Source organism: Brassica oleracea, chromosome C9 (genome assembly GCF_000695525.1).
Source record: "Brassica oleracea var. oleracea cultivar TO1000 chromosome C9, BOL, whole genome shotgun sequence".
Classification (NCBI taxonomy): domain Eukaryota; kingdom Viridiplantae; phylum Streptophyta; class Magnoliopsida; order Brassicales; family Brassicaceae; genus Brassica; species Brassica oleracea.
The window spans coordinates 24,122,108-24,143,856 of NC_027756.1; the positions used below are offsets into that span (position 1 = coordinate 24,122,108).

The following is a 21,749-nucleotide window of genomic DNA, read 5'->3' on the forward strand; positions in this document are numbered from 1 at the left end:
CATCAGATTCAATCAGATTTAAAACCTCAATGATCAAAACCGAAAACAGTTTTGATTTCAAAATATTAGATTAGGGTTTTAATATGTGATTTGATAATTATAGTATAATTAATTCTGATACTTATATTATTTAGGGTTTATAGATATAGGGTTAGGGTTTATCGGATTTTAACTTGTAAAAACCGATTTGGGGTTTTAATCATGTAGGAACATGATTTAGGGTTTGGGGTATCGAACTTTTAGAGCTTCGATTTACTCAATTATGATTTTTGATCTATTACCCTATGGTTTTGATTCATAAAGATTAGGGTTTTACGGTTTCATTCTTTATCAATCAATCCATATTCGATTATAGGTTCTTAGGTTTTGAATTACCTTTTAATCTTAGGTGATTGTTGAATCGGACCACCAAAGGAGTTGAGCTGCGAGCTGGGCACGAACGGGACGCGAGCTGGAATGGATCGAGTCGCTTCTATCGGGTCGCGGACGTCCTTGTTGCTTGATCGGGAACGCCTTGATCGTCGGACGCGAGCTGTCTGATGCTGTCGTGAACGAGGAAGAGGTCGCGTGCTTGAGCTGCTCTCGGGTCGCGAACGTTTGAGCTAGGATCAAGAACGCCTTGGGCTGAAGCTGATCGGGGACGCGAGCTGGAACAATGCGGGAACAAGAGACGCAATCGGGGTTTAGGGTTCGTCGGATCACCGGCTAGGGTTAGGGTTTTAGGATTTTTCGATTTGGGTCTTAGATAAGGGATTTAGAGTTTCGTGCTGATAACGCGTTATAAAAGTAATGGAAAAGTCTATCTTTATTCATGACCAATCAACTCCGTCATAGATAAATGGAAAGATTACAAATCATAATCTCTTGGTTATGAGCCAACCACAATCTGGTTCAGTTTTTCGTATTATCTTATTTTGTTTTTGCATATTTTTGATTACTTGCCATTGACTCTGCAGACTGAACCCTGGAAAAGCTTTGTTTTCTTCACTATTATTTGATTGTGAAAATTTATAATCCTAGAGTTAACTCTGCCTCAACTAGATTAACTTGCTTAATTGTTTGGTATAATGCTAAGTTGTTGATATAGTGAACTATGTGCTATTCTGAGTAGATTTCCATTGCCTGTGATATGTGTTTAGTTTAATCACCTAACTACTAACTCATTTCTTTTTTTTCTTCTTCTTTAGAGCGTGCATACACACAAGGGAACAATTTATAAGCTCGGTGGTGTTCATTACAAAGACTACACTTCTGTTCAATCTGTTCCTCGCTCCCTGAAGCACAATCTGGAAATGTCAATGCACCTTACCGGCTTGGATAACAGCACTAATGGAGTTTGGACGAGAAAAAATATCAAATCTCAAAGGACTATGAGCAACCAAAAAGATGTGTTGTCTTTTCTCTTGGTGGCTTGCGCAAAGAAGACAATCCGAGGGAACAATGAGACCCCAACCCCTTAGCCCATGTTTGGGATTGAGCCTTTGAACAACACTGACTGATGCCATTGAACAACAGGAAGCTGAACCTGAAGATGACTCCAAGTTTCTGAAGATGTGAAAGTAGTTTTGGGAGTAGCATTTCCGATTTTCGTTATATAAGTCATATCCACGGAGTTGATTGGTCATGTTACCTCTAGCAGAGAGTTCTTGAGAAGAGTGATTACACGCCAGTATCAAATGCCAAAACATTCCATAATATATGTAATACCAAAAAGACATACACGCACAATACTAAACAAGTCAACAAAATATTAAAAAGAAGAAAAAAAGACATTTGTTTCATTTAAAACTTCAACCGCTAGACAAGACACCCATCATCAAATACCAAAACACTCCATAATATATTTTTAAGTTACACAAATTTCAAACTCTTTTATTTAATATATAATAAAAACAAGCAACATTTATTTTTTAAAATCAAAACTCTCTCTAATTGTTGTTGACATCTGGTGGTAAGATTGTTGTTGTTAATGTTGGATCACCTTTGGAGAATCTGTTATTTGCTATCCCACATCCTCTTCGAACATATGAATATTTACTTAGCCATATTGCAAAATTTGCTACACAGAAATAAAACTACTCAATAAATTTTGCAACTAATAAGAAAAAATAGAAAATAAAGAAAACTTACGGCCAGGGATCGTCTCCAAGAATCATCATATCTCCATCATCATATATGAAAAACATTTTCCATTGATTGTGCATATGCAACTCGCCTTTGATATCAAAGAGTCTTTCTAGTTCATCGATCAACTGATTGTATCCATCAAATATAGTTAAATCTACAGTCCTTTCTATGACACCTTCCATTTGAACCTGGGCAATAACCATATCAAGAGCATATGAAATTTATAGTAATCTCAGTCTATTGAAAATTATGCAATTTTAATCAAAATCTAATATTAGAATAAAACGTGGATGAAAGCATATATATATATATTAAATTTACCTTATACACAACATAACATTTTACTAAAATATACGTTTTCTAATGTTTTAGTTGTACATAATAAATAGTTTTAAACTTGACTAATAAGTAAAAAAATAAGAAGATGGTGATCTGTCATACCTTAGTACGACTTTTAGCTTGGACATGGTCAACCCTTTCGTCTTCAAAGATTTTAGAAATCTTAAAAAATTTGTATGAGTCAATAGGTTCCACTGGATCCTTTGTTATAGCGAGAACCATTAGATCAACTCCAAACAGTCTGCAGCAAGTAGTTGCGGTTGTGGTTGGCGTTTCTTTCATTGCTTGAACCATTTGCTCATTGTAGATGGTAGGGAATGATAATCTCATGGAAGATTGTATGCTTGACTGTCTAAATTCTTGGCCTTGGGACAAGGTAGGAGCCCACATTTTTGAACCTATACACATCAATAGAATTATAACTAATTCACAAAGAAGTTTTAACTCATTGAGAAATGTTTACATACCAAACTCATGTACTTCGATTTGACTTTTATGTTTTAGATCATCTGACTTGGAAATGTTTGATGAATGTGTTAACAGCTCAATCTCCCATGGAGATACCTTATCAGGTCTTGGAATTGTTGCAGCTTCATCCCATTGCACCAATAAAATAAAGTTATTGGATATTATATATTACTCTTTTTAAAATATATTCTAAAATAATATACGTAAGTGGAACTAATACTATACTTACTTCTAGACTTCGCCATTCTGAATCCTTCCAATGAGTGGAGAAATCTCTCACTCCCACTACTGTTCCATTGTATCTTGTGTAGTAAAATCATTTGTGTAAGTAATCATATTTTGAAAAAATAAAGTAAAATAAATGTTTAAGATTTACCTTATTTCATTTAGATCTTTTCCTTCGAACTTCATCGAAAATTTGGAGCCTATACTAAACTTATTTTTCACTCTATCTACAAATTTATCGAAGTTGACAAAGAATTGGCTCGACCTGATATCATCACATCAGATAAATAAAATTATATTTTCAATAAACTATTTACATAATGTTTAATTAGAGTTAAAAAAAAACTACCTTGTCTTATAGAACACAACGAACATACATTTGTTTCTAATATCATTCAGTGCAGTAGCAACCACACTGTGGTGCATACTCTGTTTTGAAATTAAAGATGTTGGTATGTTGTGTTGCTGATGAGCTGCTTTACTGATACCAACTCGCGATACCCCATTCTCTCCTCTAGAATAGCAAATAGTTAAAATATAAATTTAAGGACCGAAAGAGATCTAAAATGACAAAACAAATATTTTTCCCGAAGGAATACAAAAGAGTCTCCAGCAACCAATTTTTTTCCTTTTGCAAACTCATTCCAATCAGATGTGAAAAGATGTATTTTTGGTGTACCTAGTTGATTGTTTGTAAACAAAATATAGATCAGTAATAAAAACACAAATTTTGAATTGAAATATAGAATGGTCACCTCTTAAAGTGTGTTTAAAACTCCATTCATGACCATGAATATCTTTAGCAATTATCTCTTGACTTGGGGTAGCTGAGACATATCCTAAAAACATTAAATATAAAATGTTATATAAGGATTTACAATATGAGTTAATGTAAGCCCAGGGTAATTACCAACAGGGGAAGACATTCAATGGCATGTCTTTTTTACAAAACAAAACCACCATTTGTGTGGGTATCAGAAGCACTTAACACCTTGGTGAAATAGTTAATGTTTTGTATGTTGTTTTCGTTTTTAGGAGTAGGGATTTCAACATCCTGAGAACATAAAATTAATTAAATTACTTAAAAAAAATTGTAAGAAGAGCTAATGTTAAAATTAATAAAATTTTATTTTTCTACTTACAGATATATCATGCAACAAAGAAACTTCTGCATAGGTTTCATTAGTATTGGTCTCTACCTAGGAACATCCATAAAATATACCTTAAAAAATATCAGTTACAGTCTAAGTCATTTTACATCATCCGTATTTTATAAATAAGAAACATATATACTCAAAGAGGCATACCTTAAGGTTGATACTAAATACATTACAACAAATTTTTGAAGGAATATCAAAAATTGCTTTTAGTTGACAAAGTTCGTCGTTCATAGAGGCAACTAGCTGGTAATACAATCAAATTGTTGAGTAAGTCTTACAAATTAAAACATAAGTGAAATGATATAAAAGTTTCAAAGAAGATAAAAAAATATTGCCTGCTTTATATGCCCTTGTGGAAAGTAATATACTTTCTCTCCAATTTCTGGAGTATCAAACAGAGGTCCAGCACATAACTTCCATAATTTACCGTTCAAATAGTTATTGGTTTCATCAATAGCTAGAAACAAAGAAAAAAATATTAGGGATAAATGTTTTTCATCAATCGAAAACGAAACTCGTATCCAAGAATTTCTAACTTAAACCTAAAACTTCATGTTGTGCATGCATGATTTGATCACCAGCCATCAACAATTTTTCCAAACACTTGGTGAGAACTTTGATCTTTATTTATTTTGGTTTGAACTAGTGTGTTTTTCTTAACTTGTAAATATTATATGTAAAAAGTCTATAAATGTGAAAATATTCAAATACTTGGTAAATATATTTATGGATATGAGTTTGACTAATAACTTTTACTTGTTGTCAAAAAGTATCGGGTCAGAGTTGTATCTTTAGAAATATCAAAAGTTCTTTAATATCAATAAATTATGTTTCTAAATATATATAATAATAATGCAATATAGGACATGTGACATTCATGGCCGGCTTAGAGGAAGAGACAATGGGTGCACCACCCCCACGAAATAAGGGGCCCATAAAACAAATTTTAGTTAACCAGGTAATCTATATTATAAAACTGTATAATGGGGGTGTTGAATAAAAGATTCAACAGTTGAATTCTTATAATGAGGGTGTATAAAAATGAAATTTGATGATGTAGATTAATTGGTGTTGAAAAGATTCAACATGTTAAATAAGTAGAAAGTTTGGGCCACTGACGACACATGTCAGTTTCTATAGATTTTTGATATTTTGATATTTTGATATTTTCTTAATTATTTAAAATCAATTAATCTTATTATAAATTAAATAATTTATTTTTATTTCTTATACTATAATTTATCATTTTACACTATATATAAATAGAGACTGGATTTATTTAATTTGGATATAGAAAAAAATAATTATTAATTAATAAAATAGAATGTTGAATTTTATTCAACAAAATCATTATAGTGGATAAAAGTTTAATGTGTGTTAAATGATGGTGTGAAAGAAAGAGAAGATGACATAGAGTGTTAAAAGATGAAGTGGAAGATGTTGAATCTTGACACCATTGTACATAGTATAATATGAGAATTTTGCTCTCTCCTGGAATTGTCCACCTAAGCATTTTTTTAAGCTGTAGGTCCTACTTTCATCTCTGAGTTTGGTTTGTTTATTTCGTTTGGTTTGATTTAATTTCGGTATATGATTTTGGCCCAATGGCTATGAATGACGTAAGTGCTGCGTTATCTGATATTTTTAACCGATTCCTCTATTCGCTAGCACATTAGTGAACCGTGTTTATTAAAAAAAAATCGAAGCCTATTTAAAGTTTCTATTATTCTGATCCAAACAAACCGTTTAAGCATATCCTTTTCTTCTTCGTTTATGCTCTAGGGTTTCCACACACCATTATTATTTTGAACCATTGTTAAACTTACAACTTTTAAATTTTGCGACCAGAGCTTGATCTTGCGCCTTTCCTCCATTAAATTTACATTACTCTCTTTAAATCAATACCATTAAAAGGGGATCATTCCCATTTTTTACCCTTAATGAAATACTTAAGTTTTCTAATTTTGACCTTACTTTTGACCTTACTTTTATGAACAAATTAAAATTATCATTAATGGCATTATTGTCATTCGAAATTTGGGCTTATCATTAAATTTAAATGGACTTTGATTTGGACGTATTAGTTTCACCGCCACTTTTAAAACAAGAGAATTATATACTTAAATGAAATCTACAATCGGGCTTAAATAATTAACTTCTTTGGGCTTATATAACTACAACAATATACTTAGATAAAACCTAAATTCATGCTTAAGGATTATGATGTTACCTTGATTTACACGTACCTTTGATTTAAGCAAGCGAATATACCCCATTATTAATACCCGTTTATAATCTAAAACGAAGGTACACCCAGGATATTATTCCAAATTTATAATCAGAATATTCTTCTAACTCCACAATATTTGCGATATCAAACTGTTTTGGTAATCTGAGAAGCGTAGCCTATAAACTTTTGATAGCCAAATCTGTTAATTAATCAAATGGGTTATGTTTATTTATAATCCATTTCATAGCCTATAAACATTTTTGATAATAACAAATAAATTAAAATCTCCAATAATTTAAAAAGTAATATTAGATATTGAAATTTTCTAACTAAATGATTTTAAGACTTTATCATAAAACTAAAAAAAAATTGGACAGCTTTATATGTCTAAAAATACAACCATTCTTTAACTTATTTACAAACATAAAACGGTTGTGTGAGACATTTTAAAAAACACAATTTCTTCATACTGTACAAACTATAAAGTTTCTTATTCTATATAATCAAATCATATGACTTATATTTAATTTATAGAAATATTCAACTATTCATATATCTACCATTTTTATATAACTAAGTAACAAATAACTGACCCGCATAATTGAAAATTGATCATGTGACATTTTATATAATCAAAATAAAAGATTTATCGATCTATTTGTTGATAAAACAACAAAAATAGAACCCGCGCTTTTTAAGCGCGGGTCAAAAATCTAGTTCTCCAATTAATATCCATAGAACTTTTAATATCCTCCTATCTCTCCATCTCCCCCTCTTTATTCATACCCTCAATAACTCCACCTTTCTTGATGACACCACATATATATAGTTGATGGTAGAGCCATGAGTCGCACATCTCATATCAATCACTAATTTCCTCAACTGGCGCATCCTTTAACCAACACTTGAAAATGACTGCCTCGGATGGTGTAGCTACTTCGACTATCTCCGCCATGGTCGTTCTTCTCATTTCATTGTTGGCGGCTTCCTCTGCTTTTGGGGTTTCTGGTATACAAAAGCTATGACAAGTACTCAAGAAATCACTTTGCGATATTTACAATAACTACATCTCTCTCGATCAATAACCTAGAAGCTCTTTAGAGTTTATAATAAATCTATCAATTAATGGTTTTCTAATGGTTATTTACATTGTTTTAAACAATATAAGAATATTAGGATTATATAGTTTTCGTTTAAAGAATATTATCAGTATATTCCTTAATTAATACCGATTTCTAGCAAATCTTAACATGCTCATAATTTTATTTAAAAATACTTTCCAAAATTTGATGGATATTAAAATCCATGGTCTTAACAACTTCATTATAGATTGATTGATGTCAATATGAATAATAATAATACAGGCCGATTTTAATGTTATAGAAAATAATAAACCAACAAGAAGACGACCATATATATTTAAAGGAATTATATTTGAAATTTCTGGCGGGTTGGATCCACAACCCGTTTAAATTATTTTAAATTTTTTTAAATTCATATATATATATATATATATATATTAAAATTTAAAAATATAAAATTAAAATAATATATTATATAAGTTTGAATAATGTATGTCAAAATACCTAAACTTTACATATAGATTGGTTTGGTATGAGTATATGGATAAAAAACAATGATATTTCAAGTATTTTTGGTGTTTTGAGTATTGTTTAGCTAATTTAAACATTTACTTTTGGAAAATTTCAAATATAATACATATTTTGGATACTTTTTATATATTAAATTTAAAATAATTAATATATTTAAGTATATAAATCTATTTCGGATACATTCAGGTATCTGAAATACTTTGGTTCAGATCATATTCGGTTTCGGTTCTCTGAATACAAAATTTTTGAACTCATTCGGATATTTAATCTATTTCGGTTTGGTACTACTTTTCGGATTGGATTTTGTTTGGTTCTTCAAATTTGATTTTTTTTGCCCAGGTCCAAAATAGTCAAACTGAAACCAAATACCGAACGGTTTCTATATCTTACCTTTAAAAAAACAAAAATTGAACCATAACCAAATTTTTTTTTGGATTAAGCCGAAAATACTCCCGCGCTTTTAAAGCGCGGGTCAAAATCTAGTATCCTCTTAAACTAATAACTTTGAATCTGATCAGTCAAACAAAAAAATGTACGTAATATGAGAAAGGTCATCCTGCTATCAAAACGAGCTTCGGCACAGTCACAGGGTAAGAATCATATATAAAAAATCCAGTTGTATAAATACATTTCGAATTATAATATTCTTTGTTTATCCTTATATTCAGATGCTCCATCACGGCAACATTACTTGCGACACACTCGAACAAAAAAAAAGGTACATAATATAAAAACCCTCTAATGAATGAAAAAACAATATTTGCAAAATCCAATACAGTGTAACCTCTACAAATTAACACTCCGTAAAATAATAATCTCTGTAAATTAATAAAAAAAATCGGTCTCAACTTGTGCCGGTTCAAAATTTTACACAAATTGATAAAAAAATTAAGATAATAAATTGTTAGAAAAATCTATGAAAATATATAGTCCAACTAAAATTATAAATTAAAAATTCCTATGTATAGATATTTATATAAATTTAAACCAATCATTATAGTGGTTGTCTTATGTTCACAACAAAATTGCTTTATATATTCTTATCACTTAAGTATATTTTTTTGAGATATTGTAATCTTATATCTCATACCAAATTTAAATTCTATAAAACATATATTATACACACCAAATAACATAATAAATTAAGGCAAATGTAAACAAAATTTAAAAAACAATTAATGTATATACCCTAAGTCATTTTTTTCCCTTATCTTACAATAAATAGATCTTAAAATAATAAAACTAAATAAGGAAACTTTTGTAAAACTAATATATCTATAAATTATTAAAATTTCAAAGTCTAAACATTTTTTATATTTAAAAGTTATTTTATAGTACTTAAAAAATATTAAACGCCGTTAAATATAAAATATTAAACACACTATGTGTTAACAACTTGAATCAAATTTTATTACAGATAAATGCTCCACATCTAAAGCCGAAGATAACCCAATCGTAACATGCACAAAATGTGGTGCATTAATGTGGATTTCGGAAAGCACTGGTACAGACTCCAAAACCGGTGAACCAACATTCACAATTTGCTGTAATCATGGCCAAATAAAGCTTCCTCCGATCAAGCAACCTCCAGCCCTGTTAGAAGAACTTCTTCGGACTAGGTGGTTTCGAGATACCATCCGTGTCTATAATTCTATACTGGCTTTCACCTCCATTGGAATGAAAATGGATTATAGTGTGGTGCATGCGCCCGGTCCTTACACTATACAGATCCAAGGTCAAACCCACCATAGAATAGGCTCGCTTATACCGCGACAAGGCCAACCCCCAGAACATCTCCAGCTTTACATATTTGATACGGGCAACAAAATCAGAAACCGTTTAAATGCGATGGGGCAAACCTCAACAGAAGGTAATCTTGATGAGACAACCTTAGAGCGCCTTATCGAGATGATTGATGAGAATAATTGTTTGGCTAAGATTTTCCGACGGGCACGTGACTACTACGAAAGCAATGGGACAGAGTTTAATATTAAGTTGCTCTCAGATAAAGGGAAAGGAAAAGAATACGATCTTCCGAGTACAGGTGAGGTCGCCGGCCTTATCGTAGGGGATATGTCATCAACAATTGGAGTACGAGATATAGTGGTCCAATTCCAATCTGACACTTTGCAGCAGATATGTGATGATCACCCACTATACATGAGCCTCCAATATCCTCTTCTGTTTCCATATGGTAAGTATGGATTTCACCCCGAGATCCCATTACATCTTGAGACAGGCACCTCGAAAACAAGGCAATTCCTAACCATACGCCAATACTACGCTGCTCAGATACAAACGCGTCTCAACCAAGGGATGACGTTGGTTAAAGGTGGTCGTCTCCTCCATCAATATGTTGTGGACGTTTTTACAGCAATCGAAGAAGATCGGCTAAGGTGGGCGAGGAATAATCAAGATATTTTGAGAGCCGGACTCTACAGTAATGTACTCGATGCTGTTAGCAAGGGTAACACTGATGCTAAAATTATTGGTCAAAGATTCATACTGCGGCCAAGTTTCACCGGTGGGCCCCGATACTTAGTTGAAAAATACCATGATGCGATAGCTATTTGCAGAGAATATGAGAATCCAGATTTGTTTATCACAATGACGGCCAATCCTAACTGGAGAGAGATCAAAGAGCATCTTGAGAGATATGGTGGAAACTCTCCCAATGATAGACCAGACATTGAATGTCGAGTCTTCAAAATGAAGTTAGATCAGCTACTCAAGGATTTTAAAGAAGGGACTTTTTTCAAGCCATACACGGCAGCCCTCCACAGGATAGAGTTTCAAAAAAGAGGGCTCCCTCATGCACATATATTATTGTGGTTTGGAAACTCTTCAAGAACACTAAGTGCAGAGGAAGTAGATGAAATTATTTCAGCCGAGCTCCCAAACAAAGAAGAAGACCCGGAAGCTTACAATTTAGTGACAAAACACATGATCCATGGTCCATGTGGGGTCATTAATCGGAAGTCACCATGTATGGAGAATAATGTGTGCACAAAAAAGTATCCTCGACCGTATAATGACAATACTTCGATTGACATATCAGGGTATCTATTATATCGTCGACGTCGGAATGAAAATAAGTTTGTGGTGAAGGATGGTGCAATCCTGAACAACACATTTGTCGTACCTCATAACGTTAAGCTCCTGAAGAAGTACGAAGCTCATATTAATGTTGAATGGTGTAATCGTACAAGTGCAGTGAAGTACTTATTCAAGTACATAACAAAGGGTGTTGACAGAGCATCTGTAGTTATTGAAAAAGGGAATGCGGCAACTACCTCTGACACAGTACCTTCTGGGGAACCAAAGGAAAGAGTAATAAAGCAACGGAATAAGATCCAAGACTACATTGATGCTCGGTATTTATCAGCTTGTGAGTCTATGTGGCGTAATTTCGCATTCCACATACATAAAAGAAAGCCATCAGTTGAGAAGCTTATTATTCACTTAGAAGGTGAGCATAATATCACAATTAAATCAATTGATAACCTCGGCCGTGTAATCCACAAGCCAGGTATTGAGAAGACGGTGTTCACTGAATGGATGGTCTTATGCAGAAGGTCAGCGTTTGCACGTACGTTAACTTATGTGCAAATACCTGAATATTTCTTATGGAACAACAGTACCAAAGTCTGGACGGAACGTAAAAAAGGAAAAACCATTGGAAGAATCGTGGCTGTCCATCCATCCGCAAGTGAGCGATACTATCTGAGGATCCTCATAAATAAGATTAAGGGTCCTAGAAGTTATGACGAGCTGAAAACGTTTAACGATGTGAAATACCCTGACTTCAAATCGGTTTGCCACGCACGAGGATATTTGGACAATGATGTTGAATGGCACGAGAGTATGTCAGAGGGTGCTAGAACGGCTTCTCCATTCCAAATCCGCGATATGTTTGTCACATTCCTAAACAATTGCTTCGTTGCCAGCCTTAAAAAGCTATGGGAACACTCATGGAAATCAATGAGCGAGAATATACTTCACAAGAGACAAAGGCTCTTAGGTCACACAAATCTTGAACTGGATGAAGAAACCCTTGAGCAATACACGTTAATCGAAGTGAAAAAGTTGATGCACATGCATGACCGCTCATTAAGTGTTATTAAAGAGATGCCAAAGATCAAACCTGTTTTGCTAAAAGAATTGGGGAACAGTTTGTGGAACCAAGAAATGGATTACGATGTTGCCGAGTAAACACTAAGACATGACACCCAGTATAACCTACTTAATGTTGAACAGCGTGCGATCTACGAATCAGTCTTAGACTCTGTTGATAGAAAGGATGGCAAACTATTCTTTGTATATGGCGCATGGAGCACAGGAAAAACATTCCTATACAAAACCATTATATCCAGACTTCGCTCAAGGAAACAAATCGTTCTGCCGATTGCTTCTTCAGGAATAGCCGCATTACTACTACCTAACGGGAGAACCGCTCATTCTCGATTTAATATTCCGTTGAAGCTCTCCGAAGAGAAGCTCTGCAACATCAAACCAGGTACAATGCTGGCTGAACTTATTGAGAAAACGGACCTCATAATTTGGGATGAGGCACCTATGACACACAAGCATGCTTTCGAAGCACTTGACAAAACTTTGAAGGACATAATGTCTATGAAAAATCCACCAGCAAAAGATCAAAATTTTGGCGGCAAGATAGTTTTGTTAGGTGGTGATTTTAGACAGATCTTACCAGTAATTTCACAAGGTAGTAGAGCAGATAATGTCTTAGCTTCGATAAGTCATTCATATCTATGGAATAGCTGCCACAAGTTCTCTTTAAAAACAAATATGCGATTCAAACAGGACGAGAAAGAGTTCTCTGAGTGGCTTCTCAAAGTCGGGGAAGGTCGTCAAGAATCAGTACAAGAAGATGAGGATAATGGCTACCATGAACAAATGATAATCGTCGACAACTCATTGGTCCAAGAGACTAAGGATGAATCATTAAAACAAGTTGTCGATGCTGCATATGGTGATGTCAACAAAATAAAGCCCTCCGAAGGTTCCTACACTGATAAAGCTATACTCACACCCCGAAATGATACCGTCGATGAAATCAATGCATATACAATCTCCAAAACCGACGGGGAGTCAAGAGACTACTACAGCTACGATAGCTTCGAGGTTTCGGATACTCAGTCTGACCAAAATGATACATTATACGCGATTGAGTATCTCAATTCCATGGAATTTCCAGGATTTCCTTCTCATAAACTCACTCTCAAAGTTGGGGCCCCAATTATGTATCTGCGAAACGTAAACAAAAAAAAAGGTTTATGCAACGGTACCCGTTTAATCTTAACCCACATAGGCGAAAGAATGCTTAAGGCAGACATAATCACTGGGTCACACATTGGAGACGAAGTTTTAATCCCAAGAATTGTTCTCTTGCATGATGAAACAAAGCTGCCGTTCACTTTGCGTCGACGACAATTCCCTATCAGATTGTGTTATGCAATGACAATCAACAAAAGCCAAGGGCAAAGTTTAAAAGAGGTTATCCTATATCTACCTAGACATGTCTTCGCACATGGTCAACTGTACGTGGCTCTCTCACGTGTGACGAGCAAAGCAGGATTAAAAATCATCAAAAGCGGAGATTCACACCCACGAAAGGTGAAGAACATAGTCTACAAAGTAATCTTCAACCGCCTTCATTCCCATGGGAGTAAGTAAAATTTTAAATTCAGAATCTAATTGAATATTTTTATGATTATCTATTTAATAATTCACATTTACTTATTATGCAGTATTCTAGCTATCAACCGAAAGGAATCAAAGTTAACGCTCCTTCCCTGATGATGGATATCTCATTATTTCCAAGTATGTCTACCTATTCTATTAATTGAATAAATTGATTCATATTACTAAGTTATGTTCACTGATTTATTCGAAATAATTTCAGGTTCTCCAACTCAAAAAATCCCAAGACATCTACACGTCCTCTTCGTCGAAAAGTTCAACCAACTTATTTATGATTTCCGCTTGTTTTAAGATTTTTACATCTGTTCTCAATAATGATAATGATTTTCCTCTGCGTCTAAACGTGGTTTATAATATAATTTAATTTTAAAACTGATCTACCGTACTCTGGACAACCAAAAAAGTTTGACAAATCAAAACAAAAAATAGCTCAATCATCGTCATACAAAAAATAGCCCAATCATCGTCATTTACCCGTTGGAATTTTAATATATATAATCTAACTCCAAATTATCGTAGATTATCATCTAAAATCAAAATATTTAAAAGCATAACAACGACTAGTCTTAATAAAAGTATTAATATTGAGCTTGTAAAATGGTCTTCAAAATATTTAACCAATTAATGATGCTCACTTTTATTCTGACACTGTTTTGAACTTTCCACACCTTTGGTTGAAAAACATTTGTGGAAGCATATATATAAAATCTCCCATGGTGCTCCAAGAAAAGACCAAAATACCAAACTGATGAACCAAATCTAAGACACTCGATTCATAAATCATTGTTGTTCAAAACTACATTCGCACCAACACAAACATGAAATAAAAGCATTACAAACTTCAAAAACAGATACGGTTTCGTTTCATCATAAGCTAAAACTCGCACAAACACACTTCAGTCAAAGCCTTATTCCATAAAATGGAGAAAAAGACCCATCATTCATAACTCCACCAACAAATCCTTAGATGAGGAGCTTCTCAATAGCATCCTTAAGCTGCTGAATCTGAGATTTCAACTGGCTAGCCTCGTTTGATGTAACCGAACAAGCAATCACGGGTCTTGTCACACCACATGCTCTTCCAAGTGCTTGTTTCGATGGCACAAACACATACGGCACATTCTGCAACCATTCAAAGGTAGAGACAGAACAACTGTTAAGATACAGATCAGAATGTTGGTACAAAAGATTATTGAAAAAAACTTAAAAGATAAGCATATGCAACCTGTTTCAACTAGACAAAAACAACAAGAACAATATGCTTCAAATGTGAATCACAGTCTTTGGTCTCATGTCAGTCCAATATTCATGAATCAATGCATACAAACTAGTGTTATGTAATAAAACAATATATACAAGATTCAACAGCACTGACTAAACACATCACTTAAGGTCTGTTATTGGAGCAACAAATGAGCTTCTCAATGCTAATCAATCAGTCAAAGTCTTTACTACATTAAAATTCATGTCTAAGAAGCCAACCAATCAAATGCATACACGTCCATCAAGATTTGTAAGGTAAAAGAAAGGATAAGAAGAAGCCAATACCTTGTCTTCAGCGAGAAGAGGAAGATGAAGAAGGATCTCGAGAGGCTCGGCATCAGCAGCCATAACAACGAACTCAGAGATACCACGGTTCAATGTCTTGGTAGCTTCATTAGCTCCTTTCTTGAGCTGTTTGTAGTTCGTAGCTTGCTGGACAAGATCGAGGATTGTTATCGCTAGCTGAGAATCAGCTAACGGGTAGGCCTTAGGGTTAACTGCTTCAACCGTCATCTTTTGCCGCTGAGTTCTAAGAGAAGAGATGAGAGGAAGCAGCTAGGGTTTTGGTTTTTGTTAGGAAGAGACGATGATTTGGGGTTTTACAAAGGGAACCCTAGTGGTGCCCCTGGATGGGTTTAGGAAATAGAGAGGAAAAAAAAATATTTCAAACGATTTAAGCCCAGCCCAATTGAGTTAATTAGGCTGCGTAGAATTGGAAAACAAAAGAAATAAACTGGATTCAACCAGAACCTTACTGAACTAACCAAAAAATTATCATAATTTGGGATAAAACCAAATCATATCCAAACAAAAACTAAGATAGATACTCGGGTATATTCAAAATTTTCTAATTTTAGATCGTATTTGGTTCCAAAAGAAGAAAAATGATCAAAATAAATGTTGTTAAAGAGATAAATGTTGTTAAAAAGAAAAATGATCAAAATAAATTTTCTCGAATTTTCGTTCGAAATTTTATTTTGAAATCCAGAAATTCTTTTTGAAACTATTTTAAAAATTATTATTTTAAATCTTAGTTATTATTATTTTTTAAACCATATCCATCAAATCCAGATCCTAAATTTCTAAGTTTATATTAGTTAATCTTAAAAGTATATGTGTAATTCACCTATTTAGTGAAACTTATTTTAGTTATTTTGATACTTATGTGTTGTATTTGTGATAAAAAAAATTGATATTGATATCCTAAAGTATTTCTCTTTATTAAACTATATATTGAATCTATAGGATACATGTGATCATTTTATAACATTAAATATGCCATATTTCACAAACGTAAAATACATTTCCTTACAAATAATACTAAAAATGTATATTTTTGTGAGTTTAAATACGTCAATATAATTTGAGAATTTTATTGGAACAATTAAGAGGTTGATTGTTTGTTAGATTTTATGTTAGTTTTTGATTTTCCAAAAACCACTTTTTACCCAATCATGATTTTGTCGAGAACAAAACTTAGGTTCACTCTTAGGCTGAACTTTTAAATTCACCACACCTCTTATCACCAATCAAAGTGTCAACTAAATTAATAATAAAAATATTGATTTAAAAAAAAATTAAAATAGTAGAAAAAATAATAACACCAATTTTAACGACGCTAACACCACTAACAAAATCCTAAATCCTAAATTCTAAACAATAAATCTAAACCCTAACCCCTAAACTCAAATCCTAAACTCAAACTCTAGACCCTAAATCCAAATCCTAGACTCTAAACCCAAACTGTAAACCGTAAACCTAAACCCTAGACCCTAAACGCAAACCCTAGACTCTAAACCCTTAAACCTTAAAAGAACAACATCAACATTAACCCAAAACTTTAGGGTATTGGGTTTGGGTTTAGGATCCAAGGTTTGGGTTTAGGGTATAGGGTTTGGTTTTAGAGTTTAGGGTTTCGGTTTAAGATTTAGAATCTAAGGTTTGGATTTAGGGTTTAGGTTTTAGGGTTTAAATTTAAGGTTTAGAGTTTAGGATTTAGGGTTTAGCTAACAGCGTTAATGTCGTTAAAACTGACGTTATTATTTTTTTTCTATTATTTTAAATTTTTTTGTAAAAAATAATATTTTTTATTACTTATATATATGGCAATTTAATTGGTGATAAGAAGTGCCGTGAATTTAAAGAGAAGTTTTGTTCATTAATAAAACGATCAGTGATTTTGCAATACATGAAAGAAAAAAAATATAAAGTCGACAAGACAGGGCGAATTTATTATCTTTGAAACCATACATGATAATTGTACCTACAAAAATCTGCTTAATATATATAAGGAAAACAACTGAAACATACTTCTAATAAAAAGATAGATATGTCTTAATATAGTACTCGAGTATATATATTTGCATGATGTTGTCCATATAAGCTATGAATTGCCTGTTTGGATTTCTAAGACGTTTGAACTTATATAAAACTAGTGGCGTTTCCGCGCTTCGCGCGGGATGTTTGGTATTTGTTAAGCCTAATATTTTGTATTTGTTATAGAATATAAGTATTCATGTATATTTTTTTTTTTGTTTCAGACGTGTGATCTCACTATTTGAGTTCAAGTATTATCTATAACTGCAAGTGATTGTTTATTTGCTATATTTAGTTGGCTTTTTGTGATTATATACTTGTTATGGGATAATACTGTTGTTGTTTATTTGATGAACTATCATTTGGATTAAAGAATGTCCAATGGTGGTAGTTTGACCGGGAAGTTTATATATTTTACCTAATATTGATCAACTATATATATGCATATCAAGGGGAAAAAAGGGGAACTCCATCTAGTTGACACACGTTAACGTGAAATAGAAAAATAGTGGAAGTGGAATATATTTGTACAGTCCGTGATATTTCGAGGGTAGCCTTAGGTGTGAACAAAGGGGAAATCGTGTGTTTTATTTCTTAATCAAAGTGTTCCCTTATATAGGGATTACAAGAAATGGAAAGAGTACAAATTCTTATCCTAAAGGAAATATGAAATCTACTTAAAGATAAACATGAAGAGAAAAGGAAATCATCCTATACTATAGTCGGCCTAATCTTTAGCCGCCTCTCTCTCCTATTTGGTCGCGGTCTTGGACTTGGGCCTGGACGCGGTCCGTTCTTCCTTGATATGGTTACTAGCAATCCACATTGTTCATAACACTCCCCTTTGGATGCTATAACCACATGGGCTCGTATCATGCACGATGTTGCCTCGTTAAAACCTCTCTAGGAAAACCAAAAACCCAAGGTGGGAAAAATGGAAACCGTAGACAGGAAAAAGAGTACAACGCATGACACTCCCCCTGATGAAGGTATCACAAGAGATCCTTCAGCCGGCGCATCCCTATCTGATGAACCAGCTTTCTGAACGTTGAGGTTGACAGAGACTTGGTGAAGAGGTCGGCTGAGTTGTCACTGGATCGAACTTGAACTACTTGAACCTCCTTTGCCTTCTGAAAAACGTGGGTGAAGAAGAACTTGGGCAGGATGTGCTTTGTCCTGTTTCCCTTGATGTATCCTTCCTTGAGCTGAGCAATGCACGTTGCATTGTCCTCGTAGATGATCATTGGCCCCTCCTTCTCTTATCCCACGGCCAGACCACTCTCTCTTAAGACATGGCTGGTCATGTTCCTCAACCAAACAAGCTCACGGCTTGCTTCTTACATGGCTATGATCTCGGCGTGATTAGATGATATGGCCACTAAGGATTGTTTCGTTGAACGCCAGCATATTGCGGATCCACTATGTGTAAACACATATCCTGTTTGAGATCTAGCCTGGTGTGGGTCAGATAAGTACCCAGCATCTGCATATCCGACCATGTTCTCTCCTGGCCGGTTGGTGTAGAACAAACCAAGATCCTTTGTTCCTTGCAGATACCTGAACAGATGTTTCACTCCGTTCCAGTGCTTTAAGGTCAATGATCCAAATCTGGATAGTAAACTCACGGCAAAGCTTATGTCCGGTCTAGTATGACTAGCTAAATACATTAAGGCTCCAATGGCACTTAAGTAAGGCATGTCCGGTCCGAGTGCTTCCTCGTCCGGTTTCTTAGGTCCGAATGGATCCTTCTCAATGTCTAAGGACCTCACGACCATAGGACACGGTAAGGGATGAGCTTGGTCCATATTGAATTGCTTGAGTATCTTTTCTGTATAAGTTTCTTGATGCACAAGGATGCCATTTGCTTTATACTCAAACTGTAATCCCAAACAGAACTTAGTTTTCCCTAAGTCTTTCATCTCGAATTCTTTCTTTAGACATTCGATGGTTTGGGAAATCTCTCCACGGGTTCCTATTATATTCAGGTCGTCCACATAAACTGACATTATAACATAGCCCTTGCTGTCGAATTTCTTTATGAATATACGTGGACTTATTGGATCATTCTTATAACCCTCTTTCACTAGGTAAGGCTTTATTCAGCTTAATGCAATGTTGTTCTAGAGAACCTTTCTTATCTTTGAGCTCAATACCCTCTGGAACTCTCATATGTATTTCATTATCCAGTGGTCCGTATAGGTATGCAGTTACTACATCCATTAGGCGCAAATCAATGTTTTCTTTCACGGCCAGACTGATCAGATATCTTAGTGTAGTCGCATCCACCACAGGGGAATAAGTTTCCTCATAGTCTATTCCTGGTCTTTGTGAGAATCCTTGTGCTACAAGCCGTGCTTTGTATCTCACTACTTCTCCTTTCTCGTTTCTCTTCCTTACAAAGACCCATTTATATCCCACTGGTTTGACATCTCTTGGTGTCAAGATTATATGGCCAAAAACGCCTGTCTTTCTCAATGATTCTAACTCCACGTTTATAGCTTCTTTCCATTTGATCCAATCTGATCTTAGTATGCATTCTTGTATGGACGTGGGTTCTAGATCCTCATCTTTATCCATGATCTCAAGTGCTACCTTGTATGCAAATAAATCATCAACGTTGATATCTTTTCTGTTCCATTGTTTTCCAGACATTACATGGTCAATAGAGATCTCTTGGTTGTCCGGCTCTTGTGTCCCGTGAAGTCCAGCGTCCCGGACCTCACTTGGAGGAACGACCGGATCATCGGGTGTGGACGGTTCATTCGGCTCAACCGTCACGGTCGGCTCGACCGTTCCATCTATGTCCTGGACGGTTTTCTTAATGCTCTCGGATCCAGCACCTTTCTTGGATTTCCGAGGCTGTTTGTCTTTGGAACCAATTGGTGTACCACGTTTTAAGCGTTGCTTAGACTCTGTAGCCACTTGACATTGTCCATCTTGGACGTCTAATCTTATAGGTGCATTACAAGCTGGGATGTGTGATATTGTTACTCTATTTGGGTTCTCTGTAGCCACTTGACATTGTCCATCTTGGACGTCTAATCTTATAGGTGCATTACAAGCCGGGATGTGTGATATTGTCACTCTATTTGGGTCAGCAAATGTATCTGGCAGTCTATTAGCTAGCTCTTGAAGATGTATAATCTTTTGGACTTCTAAATCACAATCTTTAGTCCGAGGATTTTTCCAAGATGTTGATGGTCTAAACCATTCCAAATCTTTTGTTATCAACCGGCTGTTATCTCCCCCTAAGGACGGATATGTGGACTCATCAAAGTGTGAGTCTTCGTATCTGGCCTTAAACAAATCACCGGTTGTTGGCTCAAGATACTTTATAATGCTTGGGGATTCATATCCTACGTATATTCCCATCCTCCTCTGCGGTCCCATCTTAGTTCTCTGTGGTGGAGCAATTGGAACGTAAACGGTACATCCAAAAGTTTTGATGTGGGACACGTCTGGCTCATGACCCGTAAGTAATTGGGATGGTGAATATCTATGCTCACTAGATGGCCTGATGCGAATCAGTTCCGTTGCATGTAAAACCGCATGTCCCCATGCTGATACCGGAAGTTGAGACTTCATTAGCAATGGTCGGGCTATCAGCTGGATACGTTTAATGAAGGATTTGGCCAAGCCATTCTGTGTATGGACATGTGCCACGGAGTGTTCTACTCTTACCCCAATGGACATACAGTATTCATTAAACGCTTGGGACGTAAACTCACCAGCATTGTCTAGACGTATAGTCTTACGAGGAAAATCTGGAAAGTGTGCTCTTAGTCTTATCATCTGAGCAAGCAGCCGTGCAAAGGCTAGATTCCAAGTGGATAGTAGACATACATGCGACCATCTGGTCGATGCATCAATGAGGACCATGAAATATCTAAACGTCCCACAAGGTGGGTGTATTGGTCCACATATGTCTCCTTGGATTCTTTCCAGAAATTTTAAGGTTTATTTATTAACCTTGGCTGGTGATGGCCTAGTTATGAGTTTCCCTTGTGCACATGCTGCACATGTGAGATTTCGTGGGATCACTCCTTTAAACGTGTGCCCTTGTGAATTCATCATCAATTTTCGCATCATTCCTGTTCCGGGATGGCCAAGCCGGTTATGCCATAAAGTGAATAGTTCTGAGGTATTTGCCTCGACCATACTGATCCGTGCATAGTAAAGACCAGTAGACATTGCGGGCATGGTCTCTAGGATCTTTTTATTGCCTTTGGTGATCAAAGTTATGTTAAGGAATTCTTTGTTTCCTTCTTCCCATGTTTCAAGGTG

The 21,749-nt window shown here is 34.8% G+C and overlaps 2 protein-coding genes and 1 pseudogene across 2 annotated transcripts; 1 reads left to right on the top strand and 2 right to left on the bottom strand.

Annotated features, from left to right (window-relative positions):
• Window positions 1–1,928: 1,928 nt before the first annotated feature.
• Window positions 1,929–4,904, bottom strand: LOC106317401 (annotated as a pseudogene).
• A 2,556-nt stretch (window positions 4,905–7,460) lies between these two features.
• Window positions 7,461–14,177, top strand: LOC106314620. The gene is made up of 5 exons (XM_013752463.1): window positions 7,461–7,557; window positions 9,580–12,362; window positions 12,420–13,820; window positions 13,934–14,006; window positions 14,089–14,177. Exons 1-5 carry the CDS (start codon window positions 7,461–7,463, stop codon window positions 14,175–14,177), a joined length of 4,443 nt encoding a protein of 1,480 aa, XP_013607917.1.
• A 447-nt stretch (window positions 14,178–14,624) lies between these two features.
• Window positions 14,625–15,759, bottom strand: LOC106315593 (NHP2-like protein 1). Its single transcript, XM_013753363.1, has 2 exons — window positions 15,435–15,759; window positions 14,625–15,008 (listed from the first exon to the last, which is right to left on the bottom strand). The coding sequence occupies exons 1-2, from the start codon at window positions 15,660–15,662 to the stop codon at window positions 14,850–14,852; spliced, it is 387 nt and encodes a 128-aa protein (XP_013608817.1). The 5' UTR covers window positions 15,663–15,759; the 3' UTR covers window positions 14,625–14,849.
• Window positions 15,760–21,749: the final 5,990 nt, after the last annotated feature.